The 22,298-nt window shown below is 45.0% G+C and overlaps 1 protein-coding gene across 1 annotated transcript; it reads right to left on the bottom strand.

Annotated features, from left to right (window-relative positions):
* Window positions 1–795: 795 nt before the first annotated feature.
* Window positions 796–18,586, bottom strand: Gpn1 (GPN-loop GTPase 1). Its single transcript, XM_075955512.1, has 14 exons — window positions 18,457–18,586; window positions 17,740–17,833; window positions 15,743–15,782; window positions 14,815–14,881; window positions 14,054–14,091; window positions 12,210–12,288; window positions 11,923–12,017; window positions 9,948–9,993; window positions 9,160–9,306; window positions 8,882–8,964; window positions 8,029–8,068; window positions 6,106–6,196; window positions 2,624–2,731; window positions 796–1,377 (listed from the first exon to the last, which is right to left on the bottom strand). The coding sequence occupies exons 1-14, from the start codon at window positions 18,565–18,567 to the stop codon at window positions 1,295–1,297; spliced, it is 1,122 nt and encodes a 373-aa protein (XP_075811627.1). The 5' UTR covers window positions 18,568–18,586; the 3' UTR covers window positions 796–1,294.
* Between the last annotated feature and the right edge of the window lie 3,712 nt (window positions 18,587–22,298).

Below are 22,298 nucleotides of genomic sequence, written 5' to 3'. Positions count from 1 at the left end.
AAGCAAGAATAGCGGCCCAGCCCTATAGATGCAGCACTCAGGTGGCAGAGGTGGTTTGAGATACACGTAAGGGTGGGTCCTTTTTCTCTTTCTGTTTTAAGACAGGGTCTCACTTTGCAGTCCTGACAGGTCTTGAACTCACAGAGGTTCACCTGCCTCTGCCTCCCGAGTGCTGGGATTAAAGACGTGCACCGCAATGTCATGATGTTGGGCAGAGAAGTTTTAAGCTTTGCAAAAAGAAAGAAAAAGCTCATATTTTTAGAGGTATGGAATATTGAATAATTAATGGTAAGATAAAATTCTATGCTGCTTTAAAATAATACTAGAGAACAGGCACCGAGTCTGAAGGCAAGCTGTGAGGACTGGGACTCGGTCAGGCTGAGCTGGGACAGTGCTGTGGAGCGGAGCACACCACGGCCACCCGCAGGGCCTCCTGAACGGCCTGTTGAGCTCCTCATTCGGTGAAGCCGATTTGGAGAGGTATCGCTAAGACTCTCCTGGCTGCTGACCTTCCTTCTGCTCCACAGACTACACTCTGAGAACCAAGGTAAGCCTTTCTAGTTATGTATTATTGGGTGGATACCTAGCCAAACCCTGTGGTCACAAACAATGCTTTATATTGTCCTAAGGACAATATAAACAGGACAGGTTTGGGGACCTGGTTAGGCAAATGCACCTGGGAAATTAAACTACAGCTTACAGCCGACCAGGTCTGCCTTTAAAGCTCGGTTGTAACTAATAGTGCTGAATCTATTAGTGATCACACAATTTCTAATCTGAAATCATGACACAGAGTTAAAGTTGAAAACTTTATCCAAGTCACCATTCAAACAGGACTCTTTATGACGTGTTACCTCGTGGCCACCAAGGGCAATGCACTGTCCCTCAGTTCAAGCTCACTCTCCCCTCCCATTCTGCTTAAAGAGCAGCAACTTGAGGCGCAGAGTCAAGAGCTCAGCGCTAAAGAGCCAAGGCCACAGATCCAGCCTAGTCAAGATCCAAAGTTGTCTCCAATCAGCAGCAAAAGACTTGAGTTCAAACGATGCAGCTTCAAGTCTCAGGCTGAACGGTTATCAGCTTCCAGAGCGGTGAAAAGGCACGTCCTTGCATAAATACGAGGAGAAGCTAACCAAGGACGGGCACCCACCTGCCAGCTCCACCTTCATCGACTTCATCTAAATCTGGAACCCTCAAAGAAGCTGCTATCCTGCTCTTGACTGCAGCCCCGACTCACAGGAAGGGCTTCTCTGAGTGGAGACCCAGTATGTCCGACTTCCAGCAACAAGTGGATGGTCTATTTGTTTCTCTTCCAGTGTTGTGCCATTGATTCTTGCATGAAGTTCTGAAAGGCTGGCTCTTCGCGGCTTTCCTCTGTAACTGCAGGAGGGAAGGGTGATTCTTTGAAAACCCCCAGGATGACAAGCCAATTAGCACGCCTGTTACCCACCCAACAGAAACCCCATTTTAAAATTATTTTTCACTTTTTCAAGACAGGGACTCACTGTAGATCCCAAGCTGGCTTAGAACCCATAGTCTTCCTGCCTCGGTTTCTACCATTGAGGTTACAGGCATGTGCCATACACCTGGCTAAAACTATTTTACGACATTAAGGACTCACACCCTCCAAACATGCAGCATCTAAGAGAACATCCCCTTCATAAATAATTACAATGAGGTCTACTCAGGTAGACAAGTAGGCAAGAGACAAAAAAATATCCATAGTAGATTTACCTACTGCCTCAGCCACCCCAGAGCTAGGAATAAGGTAGGGAACCACCACATTCGACTGCTAAATACTCAAAACACAACAGAACACTCAGGGCTGGAGAGGGGCTTCAGTGGCTAAGAGCATTGGTTGCTCTTGTGTAGGCCCCAGTTTTGTGCCCAGCAGCCACGAACCTCCAATTCCAGGGGATTTCTGACTTCTGTGGGGACCAGGCATTCAGAGCGTATACACAGACATACAGACAAGACTCTCACATATATAAAGTAAAAATAAATATATCTTTAAAAAAAAACCCCAACATTAATGACTCAGGATGTGGCTCAGTAGCACAAGCTTTTAGCAAGCAAGAGGTCCTGGGGTACACCCTTATCACCAATTAACCAAAACAGCAGAAACAGCCAGAACAGTGGCACCTGCAGGTCGAGTCAGAAGTTACAAGACATAAAAGGCACGGTAATGGGGTTGCCCACTGTGTGTAGCCCGTTCCTAGACGGGAGTCCTGAGCTGTATCAGTGGGAATCAAGCTGACCGCATATACTCAAGTGAAGCTGTACAGGCATTGCTCTCTGCTTCTGACTGTGGATGTGACAGGACCAGCGTTTGAAGTCCCTGCCTTGACTTCTCCATAGTGGCAGAACCTGGAATTTTGAAATAAACCCTTTCTTCTCTAAATTGCTTTCTGTCAGGCTGTTTTGTCACAGCAAGGGGATGAAATGAAAACATGCGGCGAGACCAGAACCCTCCACATAGGAAACTTTGCTGGCACCGTAAGCTTTGCCACCTCCTCACTCCTGCCACTGACCACAGGCTCAGGATCTTCGCGTCCCCGTCCACCACCTCACTCCTGCCACTGACCACAGGCTCAGGATCTTCGCGTCCCCGTCCACCACCTCTCACCTCTGTGGTCAATGTCATCAGTGTCACTCTCGGCTTCCTCGTCCTCTTCATCCAAGGTTCCTCGCATCAGGATCAAGTCAGAAGGGTCCAGTGCAGGAGACAGGCTGTCTAGGGTTAAAACACTCATCAGTACAGACGTGCCTTATTCGTTGGCAGCGTGAAGTGCTCTTGACAACAGAAACGAAGGAGAGTGAGTCTTCTAAACGTATCAGTAACTTCACTTGTCATCTCTACAACTTCTACAATGGTTCCACCGAGGAAAAGCTAAGAATTGTATCCCTGAAACACCAGCACTCTGCCTCACTAGCTTACAGACTGGAAGAAGCTGGTTTTTCCAATGAGAGATAAAGAAACATAAGGCTGCCACCTGGCAATAGTTCAAATAATGCAGACGCTTCTAGGGAAGATGCAGGTCAGGGGAGGATTAGAGGAAAAGGTTGAAATGATACGGAATAGAGCAGCTGTGGCAACTTTCAAGCAATGGAGGGTAGGGGGTAAAAAAAGGAAATCAAATATACTACTAGCCGGGCAGTGATGGTGCACGCCTTTAATCCCATCACTCGGATCTCTGTAGCCTGGGCTACAAGAGCTCGTTCCAGGACAAGCTCCAAAGCTACAGAGAAACCATGTCTTGAAAAACAAAACAAAACAAAAAATACTACTAGAGGCAAAATTCCCTACTCAGTGAGTAAGGACTAAGCCCTAAGAATGAGAAGTAAGTCTGATCCCGAAACTGAGTGGGACCTAAACCTACAGGAGGGTGTGACCACTGACAAGTGACTGTCAGGCTGAGGAGTTCAGCTGGGGAGGGGATGGGCTGAAGGCAGTAAAGGGAGAGAAACAGATCTTAGTGGCCAACCAAGAGTGGTGGTGAATATCTTTAATCCCAGCACTTGGGAAGCAGAGTTCAAGGGCAGCCCTAGCTACAGAACAAAGTTCTAGGACAGCCAGAGCTGTACAGTGAGAGAAAACGAAAAACTCAGGTTTATGATCTACACAGCAAGGACTGAAGACGCTAACAGTGAATGCCTCCTTCCACACCCAACTAAGAATTACTCAGATATCTGAGGAATTTTCCCCAAATCATCCATGGAAATTCCCCTTCCCTCCCCATCTGGATGCCGCAGCAGGAGAATGAACACCTGTGACTCTGGAGGACCTCAGTGTGCACTCACACAGACGGGAGGGCGTCAGGAAGGGCACGGAAGCCCTCGGTGTGCACTCACACAGACAGACGGGGAGGGCGTCAGGAATGGCACGGAAGCCCTCGGTGTGCACTCACACAGACGGGAGGGCGTCAGGAAGGGCACGGAAGCCCTCGGTGTGCACTCACACAGACGGGAGGGCGTCAGGAAGGGCACGGAAGCCCTCGGTGTGCACTCACACAGACGGGGAGGGCGTCAGGAAGGGCACAGAAGCCCTCGGTGTGCACTCACACAGACGGGAGGGCGTCAGCAATGGCACAGAAGCCCTCGGTGTGCACTCACACAGACGGGGAGGGCGTCAGGAAGGGCACAGAAGCCCTCGGTGTGCACTCACACAGACGGGAGGGCGTCAGCAATGGCACAGAAGCCCTCGGTGTGCACTCACACAGACGGGAGGGCGTCAGGAAGGGCACGGAAGCATTTGGTGTGCACTCACACAGACGGGAAAGCGTCAGGAATGGCACAGAAGCCCTCGGTGTGCACTCACACAGACGGGAGGGCGTCAGGAAGGGCACGGAAGCATTTGGTGTGCACTCACAGACGGGGAAAGTGTCAGGAAGGGCACGGAAGCATCTGTGTCACTGGCTGTGCAGCCAGGTTCCCTGTGCTGTGCTCTGATGAACACAAGGGAACAAAGGTCACAAACAGAAGCTTTTCCTCTTAATAAGGAACCCCAAAGAAAAACTGTTGCTATATATGAAGAAAAAAAAAAACTAAACTATATAATTTTTTTGCCACAATAAATACACCAATCAGAACTTATATATTAAAAAATAAAGTCCATCTATCTGGTTTCTGGGTCCCACAACAAATTTCCACTCTGCTTTTTGTGGGCAGTCCATCGTCTTGCCTCTCAAGGAGGTGGGATATATATATTTTAGATTTATTACTTTTATGTGTATGAGTGTTTTCCCTACATGTATGTTTATGAACCGAGGTCAAAAGAGAGTGTTGATCACCTGGAACTGGAGTAGGTGCTCATGAGCCATCATGTGGGTGGGAATTACACTCCAGTTCTCTGCAAGAGCTGCACTTAACTGCCGAGCCATTGCTGCAGCCTCTGGGGTGTGTATCACTTAATATGAGCACATCCTAGACACTCCCTCTGAGGGCCAATGACAGAAATAACAGAAAGAAGGAAGGAAACGGGAAAAAGGGAGGAAAGGAAGCAAAGAAAGGAGGGAAGGACAAAGACTAAGGTAGCAGGATAAAAGACTGAAATACAGAACACAATACAAAAACCCATGCCCGTTTAAAACAGTAGCTCTTAATAAAGAAAATAAAATCCACTGCATAATGCAGCAAGAAATATGCAAAATATACTCAGGATAACATTCCAGAAAGACACAAGACCTGCCAAATACAAAAATTCTTCCTGCTCGAGGAAGAAGAGGCAACATCAGTCAAGTCGGTTCTTCCTGAACTATTTAAGTAGCACAAGCTAACCTCAACACAAATGCCAAAGCTTTCTGGGAAGCCAGAGAAGCTGATGAGGAAGTGCATGTGAAAACAGCCAGGGAGAGGAAAGAGTACAAGGGAGACCAGTCTGAGCAGACACTGAAGCATTTTGTAGTTATGATATGTACAGGTATGCAGGTAAAGAAATCAGTGTAATAAACAGGAGTTCAGAGCCAGCTAGACTGCTCAGTGGATAAGGGCTCTCGATCCCAAACCTGACGAGCACAGTCCACTCCGAAGGGAACGGCTACACCTAAGTAAGACCAAGTATTAGACAACAGTGTGTCCATGCTAATCTCCTCATTTTTCCTCACTGTACTGAGCTGTTCTTTGCTTTGTTTGGTTTGGTTTGGTTTTTGGAGACAGGGTTTCTCTGTGTAACGCTGGCTGTCCTGGAACTCACTGCATAGACCAGGCTGACCTTGAACTCACAGAGATCCGCCTGCCTCTGCCTCCAGAGTGCTGGGATTAAAGGTGTACACCACCATACCTGGCTGGCTGTACTGAGGTTTTTAAAAATAATATCTTTACTTTTAGGAAGTATACACAGAGGATCAAAAGTAAAAGAGCACCATGTTTGCATGAGCTTTAATAATATCTGAAATTTAGTTATAACACACTATACAAGAACAAGACTTTCAGAGGAAACTCAGGGCAGTGTAAAGTGTGCACCATCATCAGTACTCTCGGTCCCGGATCACTGATGCAGATGCGTGTATGTATGTCTCCCCATCGCCTGTCCTTTCTACTCGTTTACAGACATCGCTGCTGCATGGATCCACCCTCTGTTCTCTGCGAACACCAAGAGCCCTCCAATACCTTTGCCAGCGCCTGTGTCCAGGGCTATGGAGCCCATATCCTTCCGAAGACGCTCCAGCTGCTCCTTCTGCTGATCACTCTGGGCACTCGCCTACAGACAGGGGAAATGTCCTCATGTTACATTAGGAGATCCCAGACTGATGAGATGGCTCAGAGGTGCAGGGCTTGCTTGCGGCCGTGTTGAACAATTCCATCTGTAGACCCCACATGACAGGAGATAACTGAGGCCTGCAAGCTGCCCTCTGACCTCCACATGTAATACTTTCTAAGGAGATCTCTAGGGCAGGGCTTATGACTGAGAAGCCGAGTGCTCAGCAGATGTGAAGCCCTGGTTTCAATTTCCAGCACAAAGAAATAAAATAAAGCAAGATAATAAAGATGAATAAATTAAGATGCCAGGTTTTTTTTAAAAGTAGGGTTTCATGTAGTGTAGGTCACCCCCAAACTCACTATGTAGCCATGGATCCTGGATGACCCTGAACTTAGCAGGGTCCACCACCATGCTTAGTTAGCACTGAAGAACAAGCTAAGCTAAGTGCACGCTGAACAAATATTCAACCAACTGAGCTAAGTCCCCAGTCCCCAAGCACCACCCTTTTAAGAGGAGATTAGGAATTATAAAAGTACTAGAAGCTGGTAAAGGATAACAGATATGGAAACAGAGTCATAAGGGCCCAAGAGACAGCGATTTCTAGTCATATGCTGAAGGAAGTAATTCAGAGCACATACCCAGAACCATGACCAGAGAACCCTCAAGTAGCGCTTGGCAAGAAGACCTATGATAAAGGACCCAATGCAGGCTCTGTCAAAGGGAGAGCCTCAGCTCAGCATCTGGAACAAGAGCTTGAGACATCTCTCTATTCTTCAAAATCCTACAACAAGCCTTTAAGTTGACCTCGGAGACTGGATGAGGTGGGGCATAAAAAGTTCTTGGTAAATATATTTCAACAAAATTCTGATATTTTAAAAATTCAGATACAAAGCCTGTGTGGTAGCTCGTACCTGTAATCCCAGCACTCAGAAGGATGAGGTGGTAAAACAAAACAAAACAAAAAGGATAAATATTCAAATACAAAGAGAAGAAAAATTGTTTGGAGGTCTTTCTGCATACAGACAATATATACACTGATTTATGAATTTAAATAAACAAGTACTTGAGGTGGGATGTCTCAAGCCTGCAATCCTACCTGCTCAGGTGGCTGAGGTAAGAGATCACTAGAGCCCCAAAGTTTCAGGCCTGCCTGGGGACTCAACTCAAAACCAAACAGGGCTGGGCACATAGTTCAGAGAGTAGAGCACTACCAAAAACAAAGAAACAAAAAAAAAAATGCAAGAATTTAAAAGAAACACAGAGGGCTAGAAAGATGGCTCAGAGGTTAAGAGCACTGGCTACTCTTCCTGAGTTCAATTCCCAGCAACCACATGGTGGCTCACAACCATCTGTAAGGAGATCTGGTACCTTCTTCCGGCATGGAGGTGTACAGGCAGGGGAACACTGTACACATAATCAGTAAATAAATCTTTTAAAATAAATAAATAAAAAATAAAAGAAACACAGAAGTCCCAACAGTTACTTATATCTCAATAAAGCCAGAAAAAAATTAAAATAACAAGCGAGGCAGTGGTGGCACAAGCCTTTAGTCCCAGCACTTGGGAGGCAGAGGCAGGCGGATCTGTGAGTTCAAGGCCAGCCTGATCTACAGTGAGTTCCAGGACAGCCAGAGCAATACAGAGAAACCCTGTCTTGATAAACCTTTCCTTCTCATCCCTGCTACCTGAGTGCTAACTACAGCACAGGCCAGCATACCAGCTGGTCCCCAACTCCTCCGCTCAAGAGTCCCCTACCCATCTCTGGTGACTCCTGGCCTGTGCCACGTGTGGGTTAGACGGACTCTGACAGCTCTAACACACTGCCCCTCTTACCAGTGATTTCTTCAGGCGCTCATATTCAGGCCGATATTCCCTGGAGAAAGAAATGTCTTCTCAGTTCCTCTCCTGAGAGACCCACACTGCCCATCTCGACCTATCACTTCTGTCTGCTTTACGGCTGCTGCTCGGGAAGGCCAATGCCAAAGAAGTGATGGGTCTTAGGACAACAAAATACACTCCTGAGCCTGGGAAACACACGCAAAACCCTTGAGGCTCATCAGTGGGAAAATAATGTTGCCTGGCAACCACCATGTCACGAAGCCAAAGCAGTATGCTAACAGGCAGTCTATGAGTCATGGTCCCAGGGTCACAGGTGCTCCTTTAGGTGAATGGGTCCCACTTTACACCGACAGCTCTTGTAGGACCGTGAAGAATAGAGAGGTGTCTCACAGCTTGTTCCAGCAATGACAATAGCTGTAACAGACATTCACGAACGGTCTCTATGATGGTGAAATCACTGTGCTACAACTTCGCATATACGTCTCCTCGATGCCAAATCCACACCACAGCTTCTACAGCTGATGTCTTAAAGGGACAGAACTATCACCTCCTGTTTCTGAACTTTCTACAGGTCTTTTGTCCTACAATAACAGACCTGAGAAGTTGCCCTCAAAGCTACCAAGCGGCTCTTTTCAGAACAGGCTTGACGGCCCCTGCCTGGCAACCACCGAGACCAGTGAACACTTTATATTTCTATCTTTTTAAAGTCGGGAACAGACACTGGTTACTCCTGAGTGTGGACAGTTCTAATATACATATGCAAGTAAATATACTTTACACAGAAGATGGAAATGCTTCTCCTAACATTTGAGAATGGGGAACACATCAAGAGCCCCTCCTTCCTCACCTTTCGTACTCTTCTGCAGCACTGGTGACTTGAACACAGAGCTCATCGAAGCCGGTGCCCGCCACAGCAGAGACACCCACCACCTGCCGAGAAGTAGCATGAATTTGCGTGCTAGACAAGGGCCCTGCTACTGAGCTGCTCCCAGCCCATGAGCAATACAGCACTACCAAGAACAAGATTACAAACTTTATAGAATGTAAAGCTGGTTCAAAGCCAGTGAAGGCTTCGGTAAGACATCATCTGCAGCTACTGTCACTAGGATAGGAGGTAAAATTTACCCTGAGCGAGCTGTAAAACTCATCTAACACCAGGCTCATGGAACGAGTCAGGTTGCTGACGTAGGTAGTCTCTTGGTTCAAGGCATCTTGGAAAGTCTCAAAATCCTGCATCCACTCCACTGCAAAGCTGTGGTCAATGATGTCGGTCTGTGCCGGAGAGAAGGCAGTCATCAGCACAACTAAACCACGGCAAAGTCATTTAAGCAGGTGGTTGACAGCAAAGAACTCATCACCCACAGATGCTCTTTCTCTGGCGCCCATTCCCAGCTCCACTGCAACACGCCATAAAGCAATCTGCCTAGCCTCTGATCAGTATTTCCAGAAGACTGTTCCTCAACTGACAAAGAACCCCCGATGCTGAGGGACGGCTGATACACTCTGTCTGCCCTGCAGTCTCTGGGGGAGAGGCAGCACTAAATACACTCCCTCTGGTGGCATCTACTTCCCTGATGTGCCTGACTCTCCGCAGTAAAATCTCAATGTGCTGACAGCACTGAGGTTACTTTTCACACCTACCCAGACCTGCTAGCTCAGTCAAGACTGTTAAAGACTGTGAAATCCGGGGGCTGGAGAGATGGCTCAGTGGTTAAGAGCATTGCCTGCTCTTCCAAAGGTCCTGAGTTCAATTCCCGGCAACCACATGGTGGCTCACAAACCATCTGTAATGAGGTCTGGTGCCCGCTTCTAGTGTGCAGACATACAGACAGAATATTGTATACATAATAAATAAATAAATAAATATTTAAAAAAAAAAAAAAGACTGTGAAATCCCCACAGGAAGTACTCACTTTGTTCATGACCACAATGAAAGGCAGCTTGGTTTTATACAAGATGCTAGAAAAAAAAAAAAATCAAACATGGAGCCAGCATTATTAAAAGTATTTAAGGCCAGACATAATGTCACATGCTAGTAATTCCAGCAGTCAGAGGATAAAGGCTGGAAGTTCATAAGTTCAAGGCCAATCTGGGCATATAGTGAGAGTTTGTTTCTAAGAAAAAAACCAAAGGTATTCAAGCTCTGCGGACTAAGTAAAGACAACAGAAAAACCTTCAGACTGAATTGTAGGTGGTATGCAGTCTCCTCTGCCAAAGGAAAATGACCACCAACATCAACCCCATACCATGTGTTAATATTGATCCTTTTTAATATTTTACAATTCTGTAATTTGTTATTCAAGTGGAGGAAATGAGCATTTATTGATTACCCAAAATAGGATGGTTACTCTGGTAGGCACTTTTACATGTATGTATATATTTGTGTGTGTGTGTTTATCCTTTAATCTATACAGACGCCATGTAAATGTATACAATTTTGGCTTTGTTTTTAAGACAGGGTCTCATTCTGCGGCCTACACTAGCCTAGAACTAGTATGTGGTCCAGGCTGGCTTTGACTTCATAGTAACTCTCCTTCCTACCTCAGCCTCCAAAAATATTGTCCTATAGAGAGAAAATTTCCCGCATTTACTGAGGTAAATGCACAAGATAAAATTATATATACTGAAAGTACACATGATGAATTGTTTTTAAAATTGATCTCTCGGCCCCCTTTATTTAGTGTCTGCAGTCCTGATGGCTGACCCAGGCCTCGAGCATGAGAGGCACATCACATTCCCAGTCCTCTGACATTCTGAGCTACGAATACACTGTGAAATTACTATAGTCAGGATAATCCAGCAGCTGTTTTGCTCATTAATGTAATTGCAGAACAATGCTATCTTTCCATGTGGATCAGGACTTCTTGCATCCAATATGATGTTTATTCCAAGATCTATCACACTGGTGATGGCTCCTGTCCATTCCCCAGTAAAGCGTCAGCTTCCGTAACACTCTCCTTCAACATCAGTCTGAACTCACATCTTTTTTCTCCCAATGTAACATCTGGGATAAACTGATGGGATAACACTTGGATTATAACCAAAATCTGTTAATACTGTTCTTAATTTTATGGCCCAGTCTGGCCTGGAATCTGTCCTCCTTCCCCTCCTGACTTGGAATGCATTACCACTCCTGGCTTTAAGAAACTTTTTATTAGTAATGTCTCCTCATGTTACATTTTTACATTACTTATACAAAACCTAAGCACCACTGACACCGGAGAACTCTCTGTTCTAGCCAGACTTGGCTCTACTCTGACAGGCGAGGAAGGAGGATGCTGAGAGAAAAGCCAGTAATACATGCCTTTCTTTAGGGCCTTCTCCTAACTGAGGACAATCAACTGAGTAGTAAATATAAATTATCACAAACCCAGGGGTATATAACCAGGACTCAAAACCAAAAGGGGAATAAAGTCAGAGAAAATAAAGCTGGAGAGATGGCTCAGCAGTTAAGAGCATTTACTGTTTTTACAGAGGACCCAGGTTCAGTTCCCACCACCGATATGGTGACTCACAACTGCCTGTAACTACAGTTTGAAAAGATCTGACCACCTCTTCTAGCCTCCACAGGCTCCTGCACACATGTGGTAGACATACACTCATACAGGCCCACACACATGTAAATAAGTAATGTCTTTAAAAAATAAAAAGGAGCCGGGCGATGGTGGCGCACGCCTTTAATCCCAGCACTCGGGAGGCAGAGGTAGGCGGATCTCTGTGAGTTCGAGACCAGCCTGGTCTACAGAGCTAGTTCCAGGACAGGCTCCAAAGCCACAGAGAAACCCTGTCTCGAAAAACCAAAAAAAAAAAAAAAATAAAAAATAAAAAGGAGAAAGAGGAAGAGCCCTCACAGCTGACAAAACACCGTATCTACCAAGCATCGGTTACCTGCACGCATACAGCATATTGGACATGAAGGTTACTGGGTTGGTACTTCGTGATGTGTCCATGACGTAGATGACGACTGTGGGAAATGAGGATGCCTGGAACCGCAGAATAAGTAAAGTCTTAGGGCTCATTACCTGCTCCCAGGCTCTTCCTCCCTTCTTGCCAAGAGAGAACGAGGTTGACCAGGTGTGCAGAGCCTCACCTCTCCACCTCACACTCAGCCCCAGGCAGTAAACAGAGGCTGAGCTAACTCTCCAGATGCTCTCATGAACAAGACCCACACTCACCAGGGCCTCGGTGATGATTGTCCCAGAAGCTGACCAGGTGAAAACTTCAATCTGTCCGGGTGTGTCAATCAAGACATACCTGGGTCAAGGAGACCATTAAAGGGGTGTTATACTTGGGCAATTCTGAAGATTTCCCATCACAGAGAAAGCTCAATGTCTGCTAATCCAAGATCGCAATAACCTCTGCACACTGCCAAACACAGTTCTATCGTGCCCGAAAGTTACATATTCCCAAGAGCTCGCTCCAGGTCCAAGTTTCATGCTACTGAGAAGAAACAGCACAGCCAAGCTGCTGTACAGAATCAGAGGAAACTGTGATGATTGTAGAAACACTGCACTACCAAGGAGACATGACTCTGGGGAACCATCCTGTTTCTTAGGGACAAAGATGAGGAATGGAGGGCGTGTAAAATGTACCTTAATAAATATACTTTTAGAAACAGGGAAACTTGGGGACGGGGTATAGGTCAGTGTAGAAAAAAGGCTGTGCATGGGCTTAGGGTCTTCAACATCCTGGGTCCAAGCCCCATGAAAATAAAGCAGTAACAAAGTTAGCAAATAAATACAGGACAGGCCAAAGTTAGCAAATAAATACAGGACAGGCCAAAGTTAGCAAATAAATACAGGACAGGCACTAGGGAAACAGAAAGGGAAATTGGGAGTGATGCTAATGGTGGGGGCGGGGCTGTGTGAAATTAAACAATCATGATCCATGCACCAGTATGTAAAGATAATAAAATACATTTTAAAAAATAAAACTTCACAGAATGTGATCTCCAAAAAGCCTGTTTTGGTGATGGTGCATGCCTTTAATCCCAGCATTCAGGAGGCAGTGCAGGTGGATCTCTGAGTGATTCAATGCCAGCCTACAAAGCAAGTTCCAGGACAGACAGGGCACACAGAGAAACCCTGTCTCAAAAAACCAAACCAAAACAATAACAACAACAACAAAAAAAAACGGCCTTATTTTTTTTCTTATATTTCTGATAGTGAGCCTAGCCTTTAGTGGCTGAGTCATCTCTCCAGCCCTTGTTATTTTTTCTAATGAAAACAAAGATCTACTTCAATTATAATCCCATCTTTGTAATACTTTATACATAGAATAGGTAAAATGCCAATGACTGAACAATAGTAATTGGTGCTGGGACTGAGAATGACAGTTTCATGTTTTAAATATTATGTAGTCTTTTAAAATATCTTCTTTATTACATTTATTTAGTTTACATGTGAAAGTATAGAGCTACAGCAAGCATGTGGGGGCCAGAGGTCAACTCGTAGGAGTTCTCTACTTCCACTACCTGGGTCCCAGGAATCAGACTCTGGTTTGGTGGCAAGTGTCTTTGCCTGCTAAGCCATCTCCCTGGTCCATGGTTTTAATTTTTTTTCTTTGAGACAGGATTTCTCTGTGTAACCCCAGCTGTCCTAGTGAATTCTTTATAATGAGCATGTCTCCTTTTTTGTTTTGTTTTATAAAACAGTAAATTATCTTTCTCCCTTAGAAAAAGTAAACATATCAAAATTTAATAATAGTTATTGAGAAATGATGTCTTCCCCATCATGGTAGACTGTGTTCCCTCAAATGATGAGCAAATGTCTTCCTCCTTTAGTCTGAGAAAGGAGAAAGAATGAGTGTTTCTCCAAAAGTCATGTAAAACAAAGAGAAGTGTTGGGTGGGGGTCACTGTAACTGGGAGTAATCCTCTGCATTAAATGTCATCTCAACGATTTTCTTGTTCCCTTTCTGTTTTCATTTCTAACAACTTGTCTCAGTTAAGAGTTTTAGGGGTCAAAGTCTAGAATGTGTCAATGACAGGCAGTAGATGTGTAGGCACTAAGACCACCTACTTGAATGTGTTCTGGGCCTTCTCGATAAATTTCATCACCTAGAAGAAAAAGATGTCAACTGTAACAGGATCTAATTACAACACAACTCCAGAGGTCTCCCTCCAGGGTGGCACATGTTAAATCAGCATCACAAAGCCCAACCCAAGGACACCAAGCAAGGGACTCCTCAAAGAAGCAGAGCCACAGCCGCAGCTCTGTCAGGAGAAGTCAGGGTCCCTGGCACACTGGCCACGTTTGTTTGTTTTAAAGAGCCAGGCCAAGCTGTGTTATCCAGGCACACTGTGGACTCCAGGACCCTTCAGCCTCCTGAGCTGGGAATTCTGGTACAAACCATGCTGCCTGGCTGTTGTCAAATGTTAATGTCTCAAGTAGCAGAATCAGAGTAAAACATAATGATTATAAGCCACTCTTGGGAGTGACAGAGAAAGCAAAGAAGATGATGGCAAATACTTGTTACAAGAAAAAGTGTCATTATTTCACCATCCCTTCCTGTAGCTAACTGCAGTGCCCCGTACCCTCAGTAACACCATAAGCCGATAGCAGACCAGAGAAAGAACCCAGGTCTCCTGCGTTTTGTTTTGTTCTCACAAACATTAAATGCAAAGGACCCACCACACTTAGAGGCTATTGTCTACCAAAATGCCTGCTTATTTTCAGTATGTCTCCACTTTAGCGGCCCTGCTTATTCTATGTGATCAGACGAGAGCACACAAGAGTCAGGCTTTACAGTGCCATGTCTATAAATGTAAAGGAAGCCTTACCTGATCAAATCTGGTAGCAAAGAGATTGAGTGAGGTCACTATGCCACCATTTGGCCCGAGTCCATATCTGAGCATTCAGTTAAGGATTTAAATTGCACAAATGAGATTATATAGTTCATACCTAGATTGTCATTCATCCAATAGCATTATGTTCAATTTTAACATTACGTTCAGGATATAACAGTATTAGTGTTCAATTAATGGGTACAGGCAACCCAGTCTTTGACAACCGTATGACCTTAGTGTTACAAGAATCATTTACTAGCAAGGTCCTCCTTGTTCCTCTATCATTTTAGGGATGGTCATACAAGATAAAGACAAAAGAATGGCCAAAATTTAGTGAAGACACAGATGTGTCAAACAGTGACAGACTGCTAGCATCAGTTATTAAAATCATCTATGGAGCCAGACATGGTAGCTCAATGTCTTCAATCCCAGCATTCAGGAGGCAGAGGCAGATCTCTGTAAATTTCGGGCCAGTCAGAGCTACACGTAACACTCTTTACTGATCCTCACTACCTAAAGTTACTAACAGTGAGCCACATGTTATGCAAAAATCACTCCATAGGAATTAATCCAACTCAACGTATTTTTCTTGAGTTTCCGGGTCAAATTCATAGTTATCAATGACTATCTCACCCAAGGCAACATCATTTCACTGGACCCGGGCAGCTACCAAATGGCCACTCATTTTCTGGTCTCTAATTATAACCCCTGTGGTCTGAGCATGCTGAGAAACGAAAATCAAGTGGCAAGGAAGTACTGCTGGGAATCTCTAATCTCTCCTGCACTCATCTTACTCACTCATCTGACACCTTTCGAACACGATGACTTGTTTATGTCACAGTGTGACAGGCAAACCACTCCCTCAAAGTGGGGAGCAATTCTGCAGGACCAGTCAGTCCCTGGCAGATGAGGAAAATGATACTGCTTCATGACTTCTTTATACTTCACTGTGTCACGAATATCTGAAGGGAAAAGAGAGATAATGGTTTATTTTATTTTCTGAAGCATGGTCTCAGTAGTCCAGACTGGCTTTGAACTTTCCATGTAGCCTAAACTGTCCTCAAATTCTGAGCAATTCTCCTGCCTCAGCCTCCTGGGTGCTGAGGTTGCAGAGAGTCTCACCATAACTGACTTAGGCTTCTTAACCGGCATTTTCTTATACCTTTCTCCACTTACAGTGGCTTCCTTCCTGACTAAGAGAACCACTGAGTAACCTGTGAAGAATGTTAGGCTCCTCAGTGTGATGGTGCACACTTCTAATCCGGCATTCACGAGGCAGAGTCAAGCAGATCTCTGTGAGTCTGAGACCAGCTTATTTACAAAGTGAGTTCCAGGACAGCCAGGACTACATAGAGAGACCCTGTCTCAAACAAACAAAAAAGTTAGGCTAGAAGTTCTTAATTATGATAGATATAGTCTGAAACAAGATTAAATATTTTAGACAATTTCAATGGAAGTGGGCACATGCAGAGGGGAAAAAACAAAACAAACAAAAATCCTCAAACCAAAAACTACTGCCTGGTAATAAAGCTAGCCTACCCACCAGGGGCTGGAGAGCTGGTTCAGTGATTAAGAGCACTTACTTAAGGCCCTTGCATGGGACCCAAATTCAGTTTCCAGCTCACAAACATCTCCAAGTCCCATTCTAGGGGTTCTAGCACCCTCCTCTGGTCTCTGAAGGAACCAGGCACATACCATGGTGCACAGATGCAGGTAAAACATCCACACACATAAAACAAAAATCAATGAATGAGAAGAAACCTACCCACCAGCCTGAAGATGACCAATATTACAATTTTATCCTCAAGTTTCAATAGGAAAGTTTTTTTTAGATTGATAAAATTCAATATTTATTAATCTGCATTCTAGTTTGAGATACATGTTTTTAAGGCTTCTTTGGGTTTTTGTCTTTAATAATAGGAAAGGTTTTGTAAAATTTTCCAAAAATGGCTTATGATTCTTTTTTTTTTTTTAATTTTTTTTTTTTTTTTTGGTTTTTTCGAGACAGGGTTTCTCTGTGGCTTTGCAGCCTGTCCCGGAACTAGCTCTTGTAGACCAGGCTGGCCTCGAATTTAGAGATCCGCCTGCCTCTGCCTCCCAAGTGCTAGGATTAAAGGCATGCGCCACCACCACCCAGCGACTTATGATTCTTAAAACAAGATCTCCCCACCCTCCTTAAATTGCGTATTTGGGGTACAAGAAGTTTAAAAAGCTTAACAAGTGACAGTTATGGCCTAGGATCAGGAAGCCTGAGCCCAGCAAGAACCCTGTCCCTGGATCACGTGAATCTACCACTCACCCCCATTTTTTTCTCTCTTTAAAAAACAACAAACAAGCAGGGTTTGGTTATGAAGGTCTCACTGACCCTGACCTCTCAATATTCTGCCTCAGACTCCCTTGGATAATACTCATACATAATCTTTCTGATAGTTTCAGTCAGAAACAGTCAGAAACTCTGCTCAGAGTGTGAACGCGCGCGCGCGCACACACACACACACACTCTCACACACTGGTTTTTCAAGACACAATGCCTATTTTTAACACACACATACACCCCCACACACACACCCCACAACTTTGGGAATGGAAAGGTCCTTCCTACTGATCAGAGTGAATTATAGCAGAACCTATAAACTATTACTACACTCTGACAAAAGAAACTAAATGATTTATGTGTCATTTTTTAATAGACTTACTGTCACTTCTTCACAAATGAATTACAAGAGTTTCACAAACTAAGGACAAAAGAGAAACGGGGTGAATGGAAATGATACAAACTTAGGAATTGTTAGGATAAAGAGAGGGCTAAATCTCAACAAGGAGAAAGCCTGCTGTGTAACTCGGGCAAGTCCAAAGAAATAAAAAGAAAAAGAAGATAGTGAGTTAGTTCAGAAAGAAATGCAAACTGAAGGTACTCACCAATATTGGCGGGAAAGGGGACTTCATGCACAGCTGGATCCAGGTTGATGACGTAAGGCGGGGAGCCTTTGCTGTGGAGGTGTCCTGTGAGCCTCTGCAAAACACAGGAGAGGGTTGGAGGGTGGTGATAGACGTTAGGACATGGACCAAAGAAGTCCCATTACTTTACTGACCAATCCTATAAAATCTGTAGCAATTTCATTCTCCCCTGCACCGATTACACAGAAATCTCAATTTAAAAGCCATCTAGCTCGACTACAGACCCAGCAGGCCTCCCCCCGCCCTCCATCACCTCTTCACTAACTTCGAATGCCCCTGTAAAGGTCTTTTTTCCTAACTCCTTTACTAAACATTAACTCCGTGAAAGCAAAATCCCTGTCCATTTCATTTTCACTGGGTACTTAGAACTTAGAACGTGGTTGGTCGAAAGAACACCTTAACTCCTCACGCAAAACAGCGTATTGGCATTATATCCCCCTACTCTTTAACCTCGGGCCTTCAGAAAAGCTGCTAATTCACAGCCAGACAATTTCAGTGGCACCAAGCATGCACTAAAGTTATAGAAGGCTTCCTTACGGGACCCAGGCTAGGCTTCGGGAGTCAGAGGCAAGACCCCAGGAAACCACGCGCCCAGACCCTCCAACTCCTAGACAACTTCCTCCCTAGCCACGGGCAACCTGCCGAGCGCTACTACCGCTTCCGCGCAGTGCACGTCACCTGTACAAAGGTAGTTTTCCCGGATCCCGCCATTCCCAACACCAAGAGACACACGGGGAGCTGGGGAGCCCCGGAGGCTTGGGGCTCAGCCACAGCCGCGGGCGCCGCCATCTTTCCTGGGACACGCCCACCGTTCCACGGAAACGCCTCTAAACCGGAGATTCGCGGCACTCCGGGCTGCGATTGGCCGGAGAATACGCCCTCTCTGCATTTAGAACTGCGATTGGTCAGATGATCCGACCTCGCTGTGTTTAGGGCTTCGATTGGCTGGAATCTCCATACCTACGGGGCCGCGCTCTGTGGGCTCCAGAACGGCATCTAGGCATCAGACTCTCTGGGATTGTTTAGATGCTGAAGCTGACAAGTAGGGGCTTTGGACAAATGAGGGGCGTGTAGGGAGCATGGGGAGTTGACAGGGGTGAGGTAGGACCCGGGAGGGGCAAAGTTTGTGTCTCCAGGGGCGAAACGAGGCGGGATCCCAAAGCCTAGGTCATAGGGTCACAAACCTGTCAAGATTGGGAGGTTAGCCTTCTATCTTATTGACTAAGAAGAAAAGAATTTTTAAAACGGCCATTATGTTCTAGAAAATATTAGGTAAAAACTGGGGTAACATTTGAAAGGATGAATACTGTCCTTCAAATAACCGTGGAAGAAACAGTTCAGGCAGAGTTCTCACCGAATGCGGAAGGGATGAAAAAAGTGAGGGGTATTTGACCCGAGTGTAGCTGAGTAATTGATAGTGCGGGATTTGAGTAAAGGCGGGTAGTAATGTAGGATCTTATTCTCAAAGGGGCGAGAAGAAATTTCCTAGCAGAATGTTTTCCCAGGAAGATAGTGGCTTTCGCCTCTGTCCCTTAGCTCAGCCCAGCCAGTCACCTGGTATAGGCTGATAAAGATGGCCTAACTCAGGAACAGTGGCCTTGCTCTAAGAACAAGGAGAAAGCTGACTTAGCAGAATGGGAGGGAGCAAAAATCCTTGCATCTGTGCCAAAGCAGCTTCAGAAAGCCTCTTTGTAGTTATGCCTTTAAAAGCCTACCCCACAGAGGAGATACAGCTCCTCTCTCTACCTCGCTATAACAGGGTCAGTGGACAGGGGTTCCAAACATGATTGTATTATGCTAATTGAACCTTGCTGTGCCTCCATGGTGGTCTCTCCCTGGGGGTTGTAATCTGGACAGAACAGTATGAATCTCATGAACTTTGACCAAAGATGTTTTAGTTGTCCATCTGTCTGTCCGTTTGTCCCAGGGGAGAAGAAAAGACTAGATGGTGAAAGAAAATCAAAAGCCCAAGAGAAGCACGGTAAAACTCCTACAAGTCCCTAGTGTTACCGTGTAGATGACTGTTACTCATATTCCAAGCACAAAGGAAATCCCACCCATTATATTAGAAATAAAAGAGGGCTCATTGTAATTTTTAAAACTAATTGGAGTCACAGGAGGTGCTCAAATCTGGGGATAATTTAAAGTCCTTTTGTATAACACCAGTCCCCCCAGCACTCAGAAAACTGAGGCAGAAGATTGTTAAGTTCAAGGCCAGAGTGAAAAACAAAGGGTGACAAGAGCCAAGAGGTGAGTCCCAAATGCAAATTGTGTCCGCAGCAGATTAGCTACCAAGACCTGCTGGGCATGATGGGTAATTTGAGGTGAGGGAGATGTGGTACCTGAAACATATCCAGTCTCCTGTCCTTGCAACACCCCTTTCTCTTTTCCTTCCCAAGGAAAGGGATCTGGGGACACAATATAGATGATCTTGACCCCACTGTTCTAAAATTTCAGTGGGACACGACCAACCAGGAGGCAGATCTGGGTGGTGGACCCCCCAAAAAGCCAAAAGAGTAAAACATCCCATAACAGTCCCCATACCTTACAAGAATAAGTTTGTTTCCTAAACCCATTGTACCCTGCAAAACACGTTTTTCTTTTTTTTTTTTAAGTGTTCTGCCTGCATGTCTGCTTGCATACCAGAAGAGGGCACCAGATCTCATTACAGATGGTTGTGAGCCACCACGTGGTTACTGAGAATTAAACTCGGGACCTCTAGAAGAGCTCCAGTTCTCTTACCCTCTGAGCCATCTGAGTCATCTCTCCTGCCCACAAAACATGTTTTTCAACCTGCACTGAACTTATGACCCCATGGTGTATGACTGACCTTTGTCTTTCAAAATGTTTTCAAGATACCTTGTTCTATACCTGTGACCACCTATCCCATAATGTATGACTCTCCTTCAAATTGTATATATATTCTTGCTTTTATTCTTACCTTTCATTGTATTTCTTTTTTTTTTTTTTCTTTTTTCTTTTTTTGAGACAGGGCTTCTCTGTAGCTTTTGAGCCTGTCCTGGAACTAGTTCTTGCAGACCAGGCTGGCCTCAAACTCACAGAGATCCGCTTGGCTTGCCTCCCAAGTGCTGGGATTATAGACATGTGTCACCACCACCCGGCTCACTGTATTTTTTCTAACAGCCAATTACCCCACCCCTGTAAACATGCTTATAGCTGTTTTCTATTAACCTTAACCTTTCCCATAAAAAGGACCTCAAAAAGCCCGTGAAGGACTGCTCTCTAAAAAAAATCTACTTAGGGTGGACAGCCGGCTGGCAAGTCCTGGGTGTGTCTCTACAATACAGCTTTAACTGGACAGTGATGGATTTGGTCTTTCTCCAAGCATAATCAGGTTGAACTACAGTTGTTTTGAAAATAGTCAATAGTCACTCAAGTTGAACGTATACCACAAGCCTGGGTTGTTTGGGTACATGCAGAGAAACTTATCTCTTGTCCATGTACCAGGAACACTGCACTCGAATAGCAGAAGTTACAATGCATCGATGCTAGGAACATTCATCAGAGAAGACACCTGTCCTCCAAAACCCTCCCCGACCTTCCAGAACTCTAGACGAACGTTGTGCGCACCCTGTTCCCCATTTGTGTCTTTCTCCAGGTAGCATACGGGTAGCCAGCAGTGGTCTCTCTAGTAGAATGTTAGTAAAAGGGGCATGCTGCTTCTAGCCTTGTAACTGTACATTCTGTTATCTTCCGCCCTTTCTTGGCTAGATCAGATGGCTTTCTAGGGCCCTAGAGGAGAAGAGTGTACGAAAATGGAAGATGGTTGCTTCTCTGTGTGATCTTGTGAAGGAGAGCCACCGAATAACCAGGAACACCTATCTGAAACCATTAATGGGACACTTACCATCTCTCAGCGGGCAGTGGTGGCACACACTTTTAATCCCAGCACTAAGGAGGCAGAGACAGGAAGTTCTCTGTGAGCTGGAGGCCAGCCTGGTCTACAGAGTGAGTTCCAGGATGACCAGGGCTGTTATTCAGAGATACCCTGTCTCAAAATAAATAGATTAATAAACAAACAAATAAATAGTTCTAGTATACAACTTTTTCTGTCAAGAAGGAAGAATGAATAGTAATGTATTTACGCACTGGATTATATAAGCTATAAATTTAATAAGGCCATCTAATTATGAATAAACTTCAAAAATAGTGCTGTCTGGGAAAAGCAAGTTATAGACACTTCAAATGTACCACTTATATATGTGTGTGTGTGTGTGTATGTGTACATATTTGTATATAATGTATATGTGTGTTCATGTGTGTGCATATATATATATATATGTGGACAGGAATAAGTAACACCAAACATAGGCTAGGATTCAGGGGGGTTTCAACTGAATTTTCATGTTTATTTTCAGTACTATGGACTATATCTCGGGGCTTTCCCCTTGCTACACATGCTACCACTGACTTATAGCCGCCCTCTCTTTTTTGAGACAGAAACTTACAATGGTCCCCAAAGTGGCCTTGAACTTAGAACCTGCCTCAGCCTCTCAAGC

The sequence above is a fragment of the Microtus pennsylvanicus genome, chromosome 21 (assembly GCF_037038515.1).
Source record: "Microtus pennsylvanicus isolate mMicPen1 chromosome 21, mMicPen1.hap1, whole genome shotgun sequence".
Lineage (NCBI taxonomy): Eukaryota > Metazoa > Chordata > Mammalia > Rodentia > Cricetidae > Microtus > Microtus pennsylvanicus.
The sequence above is the reverse complement of the archived record's forward strand: the minus strand, read 5'-3'. Positions and strand labels throughout refer to the sequence as shown.

Excerpts from the sequence above, each read along its gene's own strand:
- Gpn1 (XM_075955512.1), bottom strand. The coding sequence starts at position 18,567 with ATGGCGGCGCCCGCGGCTGTGGCTGAGCCCCAAGCCTCCGGGGCTCCC. Across the intron at positions 15,783-17,739 it reads CCCCTTTCCCGCCAATATTG|ATATTCGTGACACAGTGAAG; the intron begins GTGAGTACCTTC and ends TTTTCCCTTCAG. Across the intron at positions 9,307-9,947 it reads TCATTGTGGTCATGAACAAA|ACCGACATCATTGACCACAG; the intron begins GTGAGTACTTCC and ends TCTCCGGCACAG.